Source organism: Rhinopithecus bieti, unplaced genomic scaffold (assembly GCF_001698545.2).
Source record: "Rhinopithecus bieti isolate Rb0 unplaced genomic scaffold, ASM169854v2 scaffold_43749, whole genome shotgun sequence".
NCBI classification, from domain to species: Eukaryota; Metazoa; Chordata; class Mammalia; order Primates; family Cercopithecidae; genus Rhinopithecus; species Rhinopithecus bieti.
This window is the reverse complement of record NW_016818380.1, coordinates 638,334-644,333: the sequence shown is the minus strand read 5'-3', so window position 1 is coordinate 644,333 and position 6,000 is coordinate 638,334. Positions and strand designations below refer to the sequence as shown.

Genomic DNA, 6,000 nt, shown 5'->3' with positions numbered 1-6,000 from the left:
AAAAAAAAAAAAAAAAAAAAAAAAAAATTTAAGGCGCTAAATTAAAGGTTCAGGGAAAGTAAGTTATTTTCCCAAAGTGACTTTTTTTTTGAGACAGTCTCATCTTGCTCTGTCACCCACGCTGGAGTGCAGTGGCACAATCTCAGCTCACTGCAACCTCTACCTCCTGGGTTCAAGTGATTCTTGTGCCTCAGTCTCTGCAGTAGCTTGGATTACAGGCATGGACTACCACGTCTGGCTAATTTTTTTGTATTTTTTGTAGAGACGGGGTTTCACCATGTTGGCTAGGCTGGTTTTGAACTCCTGGCCTCAAGTGACCCACCCACCTTGGCCTCCCAAAGTGCTGGTATTACAGGTGTGAGCCAATGAGCCCGGTCCCATTGTGACTTATTAAGATCACACCAAAGTTACTACCTGGTATTTTTCTGGTGGAAGCACTCAGTGTACATTCTGATGACTTTAACCAGTATAATAATTCATCTCTACTAGAAGACAAGCAGCAGCTGTCAGCTGCCATGCATACCAGCAGCTGGCAAACAAACTAAATACTTTTTATGTGAAAGAAAACAACATCCTAATCCACTCCCCATTTCCCCCCACCCCCTACCAATCAACCTATCTAGGAAAACAAAAACCCCTCAAAGTTCTCCATAAATAAATACCTGGCCAAAGTTAAATACGGCACAGAAAAACTGTAACTCAACATAAAGTCTTCCAGGCTCTTGGTTGAATAACCACCATAAACAACTGGAAAGATTCTATAAAGGAAGGAGGAAAGAGTATTTCAAAATCAAGCAAGCTAATAATTCCTCTCCATCCACAGCATAGTACAATAACTTACCTACTTAATAATTACAGGGAAAAAGACTAGAGGGAAAAACACTGAGAGAATACAGAGGCTTTATCTTTTTAACAAGAAAGTTTCAACCTCTCCTCCTGACAGATGTCATTCAAACAGTTATCTATTCTGATCAGATTTGAAGCAAGAAGACATGAGCCATAATACAGAAGCTTACATAATGTATCAAGATTGCCAACTAGCCTAAGACAGGCCTGATTTTAAATTTAGTTCTACACAATGAGAACAATTACATCACTAAGCAATTCTTGGCAGCGTTTCTTATTTTTTTATTTTTGTTCTTAAACAGCACTTAATGTGGTACTGGCTGGTATCACACTATCTCACAAGCATCCCAGTGTGCAAAGCGTTCCTTCATAGGTTATTCGGTCCATCTCCTACCTCTAGATGAGTTACACTTGAACCATCTCAAATAATTATATAATAAGAACTGATAATTCACAAATAGGACATTTAGTAACCAAAGAAATGCATGTAGTCTAAAAATAAAATACTGTATTTTACTTTTCTCTATTTTGTAAGCATCTATTATATGAAATGGTTATGTTATTTTGATAATTGCAAATTATTTTTTGAAGTTTATCTGAGGAATATGTTCTAAGAGGTTTTTCAGTTTTCTTTTTTTTCCGGTGGACACTGAGGTTTCATGTTCTGAGAGATTAATGTAGGCATTTATCCACTTTGGTCAGTCAGGTATGTTAGGAATAAGTGGCCCTGGGTACATTATTGAAATAGCTGCTTTTGGGCCAGGTGTGGTGGTTCACGCCTGTAATCCCAGCACTTTGGAGGCCAAGGAGGGTGGATCACCTCAGGTAAGGAGTTCAAGACCAGCCTGACCACCAATATGATGAAACCCTATCTCTACTACAAATACAAAACTTAGCCAGTCACGGTGGCACGTGCCTGTAGTCCCAGCTACTCGGGAGGCTGAGGTAGGAGAATCACATGAATCCAGGAGGCGGAGGTTGCAGTGAGCCGAGATTGTGCCACTACACTCCAGCCTGGGCGACAGAGCGAGACTCCGTCTCCAAACAAAACAAAAAAAAAGCTGCTTTTACCAAATTCTAGGTTCAGAGCATAGAATGAATAAATGATTCTAAGCAGAATAAGCTATTGGAGCACTTAGGCCTCAGAGTAATGTGAATGATTCATCTCTTCCCCTCACACTCCCAAATATTTAGCTCAAGATTCAAATTCAGGTGACCTAGCTACCACACTTCTGGAAAGCAGCAACTACGTTTTTCCCAGATGCCTGAATAAAACCTTTGCCAAAAATTTAAAGAAATGGGCCCAAAACAAAACCAGAAAAAACAATTACAGCAAACAGGCCAATGATGAGAAGTAAACACAGCAACACATGTCGGGTCAGCTGCTGGTCCCCACTCTGTAGATACTGCTCTTCTTCCTGGGCTAATATGCAGCTCTGGGAGTTACAGCGACTCACACAATGATCATCTATAAAATAGTAAGCACAACAATTTGTAATCAGAGCTTTTTATCTAAATGCATTTTAAATTTGTAATGACTTCCTAAGAGAAACAACAGAAAAGCACATTCAGCTAAGAATCAGTATATTATTTTAGATGAAATTGGAAGAAAGCTCCTTCATGTTGTTTTAGAAGAATTCTAGCTGAAATGTTTTTATCTCAAAAAAACATAAGTAGAATACAATCGTTCCCTTTTACACTATTCAACAATGTTATATATATAATTATCTAACATCAGTGATATAATTTGACCTTTAAAAATTATACATAATTTGGCTGGGTATGGTCGCTCATGCCCATAATCCCAGCACTTTGGGAGGCCGAGGCAGGTGGATCACTTGAGATCAGGAGTTCAAGACCAGCCTGGCCAACACAGTGAAACCTCGTCTCTACTAAAAATACAAAATATAAACTGGTGTGGTGGCGTGCACCTGTAATCCCGTACTTGGAAGACTGAGACAGGAAGAATCGCTTGAACCTGGAGAGCAGAGGTTGGGTGAGCCAAGACTGCGCCACAGAGTAAGACTCTGTCTCAAAAAAAAGATAATAAATAAAAATTAAAATATATTATTTTTATATAATTATAAATAGTATAATTATATAATTTTATTTATATATTAGTTATATAAATAATATATATAAATTATTTATATATATAAAATATATTATATTTATACTATTACATGTTATAAATTGTATTTATATATAATTATATATTATTAATCATATTAAATTTTTATATATAATATATATGTAATTTGTATATATTTTTAATTATATAATTACAAATTAATATATAAGCATATGTTAAGTAAAATTATATATTTATTATATTTATAATTTACACATATAGTTATATATTAAATATCTAATATATATTAGATATTATATATACACTAAGTGAATTAACACAGGAACAGAAAACCAAGTACTGCATGTGCTCACTTATAAGTGGGAACTAAACTTCAGATACTCATGGACATAAAGAAGGCAACAATAGAAACTGGGGACTACTAGAGGTGAGGAGGAAGGGAGGGGACAAGGGTTGAAAAGTATATAATATAATATTTTATTTTATATTGTATATATTGAAATTATATACATATGATTTTAAAGGCCAAATTAATAACTGAAGTTTTATCACTGATAAATCTATATGTTAGTCATGAATACCCTATTTTGGCTAACTGTAAAACAAATTACTATTATCTGTTACCTCTCGTTAAAGAGTTTACAATTAGCCTTAACCCCTGCCTTTCACCATATACAAAAATTAACTCAAGATGGACTAAAGATTTCAATGTAATGTCTTGGCCGGGCATGGTGGCGCATGCCTATAATTTCACCAATTTGGGAGGCTGAGGTGGGCAGATCATTTGAGGTCAGGAGTTCAAGACCAGCCTGACCAACATAGTGAAACCCTGTCTCTACTATAAAAATTAGCCAGGCACGGTGGCGGGCACCTGTAATCCCAGCTACTTGGGAGGCTGAATCGCTTGAACGTGGGAGGCAGAGGTTACAGTGAGCCAACATCGTGCCACAACACTCCAGCCTGGGCAACAAAGCAAGACTGTGTCTTAAAGAAAAGAGAGAAAAAAAAAAGTAATGCCTCAAACTGTAAGAATCCTAGAAGAAAACCTAGGAAACACCATTCTGGACATTGGCCTTCGGGAAGAATTTATGACTCAGTCCTCAAAAGCAATTGTAACAAAAACACTACACTGGGAAGTTTTAAGGTAAAAACAAAAACAAAACCAAAAATTGGCAAGTGGGACCTAATTAAACTAAAGAGCTTCTGCACAGCAGATGAAACTATGAACAGAGTAAACAGACAACCTACAGAATGGGAGAAAATATTTGCACACTATGCATCTAACAAGGCCTAGTATCCAGAATCTATAAGGAACTTAAACAATCAAACAAACTAAACACAAATAACTCCATTAAAAAATGGGCAAAAGACATGAACAGACACTTCTCAAAGACACAAAAGCAGCCAACAAACATGAAAAAATGCTCCACATCAATAATCATCAGAGAAATCAAAACCACAGTGAAACGCTATCTCACACCAGTCAGAAGGGCTATTATTAAAAAATCAATAAACAACAGATGCTGGTGAGGCTGCAGAGAAAAGGGAATGCTTGTATACCATTGGTGGGAACGTAAATTAGTTCAGTCACTGTGGAAAGCAGTCTGGAGATTTCTCAAAGAACTTAGAATAGGACTACCATGTGACCCAGCAATCCCATTATAGGGTATGTATCCAAAAGAAAAAAAATGGTTCTACCAAAAGACACATGCACTTGCATGTTCATCACAGCACTACTCACAATAGCAAAGACATGAAATCAAACTAGGTGCCCATCAATGGTGGACTGCATAAAGAAAATGTGCTACATACATACCATGGAATACTATGCAGCTATAAAAGGAATGAAATAGGCCAGGCACAGTGGCTCATGCCTGTAGTCTCAGCACTTTGAGAGGACAAGGTGGGCAGATCGCTTGAGCTCAGGAGTTCAAGACCAGCCTGGGCAACATGGCAAAACCCTGTCTCTAAAAAAAACCAAACAAGTCCAGATGCGGTGGCTCATTCCTATAATCCTAGCATTTTGGGAGGCTGAGGTGGGCAGATCACCTGAGGTCAGGAGTTTGACACCAGCCTGACCAATATGGTGAAATCCCATCTCTTCTAAAAATATAAAAATTAGCTGGGCATGGTGGCAGCTGTGAATAGTTCCAGCTATTCAGGAGTCCGAGACAAGAGAATTGCTTGAACCTGGGAGGCGGAGGTTGCAGTGAGCCGAGATCGTGCCACTGCACTCCAGCCTGGGTCACAGAGCCAGACTCCATTTCAAAAACAAAACAAAACAAAAATTAGCCATGCATGGTTGCACATGCCCGTAGTCCTGGCTACTTGGTAGCCTGAGGTGGAATGATGGCTTGAGCCTAGAAGGCAATGGTTGCAGTGAGCTGCTCACTCCAGCCTGGGTGGCAGAGCCAGACTCCGTCTCAGAAAAAAAAAAAAAAAAAAAAAAAAGAATGAAATAATGTCCTTTGCAGCAACATGAATGCATCTGGAGGCCATAATCCTAAGTGAATTAACACAGGAACAGAAAACCAAGTACTGCATGTACTCACTTATAAGTGGGAACTAAACTTCAGACACTCATGGACATAAACATGGTAATGATGGAAACTGGGGACTACGAGAGGTGGAAGGGAGAGGGGGCAAGGGCTGAAAAACTACTGAGTACTATGCTTAGTATCTGGCTGATGGGATCATTTGTTTGTTCCCCAAACCTCAGCATCATACAATACACCCAGGTAGCAAAACTGCACATGTACCCACTGAATCTAAAATAAAAGTTGAAAAAAACTTTAACTTAGGAAACACCTTTGAGGAACCATAAAAGTATTATACACCATGTTTTGTTCACATACGGAACCAAACACAAGTCACTGGCATGTGTTTTTGGCATGCTTTTTTTTTTTTTGGCCAAAATAGAGGTGAGGGACTTTTCACAGGAAGCCTTTGTTTTTCTCTTAGCTCTGCTCTATATATGGGAGCAAAAGCAAAGAAAAACATTTTTTACAAAATAGATGTCTAGTCCAACATATAGTCTTATACAAGTCAGTGATTAAAGACCA

The 6,000-nt window shown here is 38.0% G+C and overlaps 1 protein-coding gene across 1 annotated transcript in view; it reads right to left on the bottom strand.

Annotated features, from left to right (window-relative positions):
* The window catches only part of GPR155 (G protein-coupled receptor 155), a 51,494-nt gene that overhangs the window by 13,624 nt on the left and 31,870 nt on the right, over positions 1–6,000 (bottom strand). Inside the window, exons 12-13 of the mRNA XM_017856963.1 lie at positions 2,178–2,314; positions 663–758 (exon numbers count right to left, since the gene is read on the bottom strand). Of these exons, the coding sequence (XP_017712452.1) occupies positions 663–758; positions 2,178–2,314 (233 nt within the window). The remainder of the gene's footprint in view (positions 1–662; positions 759–2,177; positions 2,315–6,000) is intronic.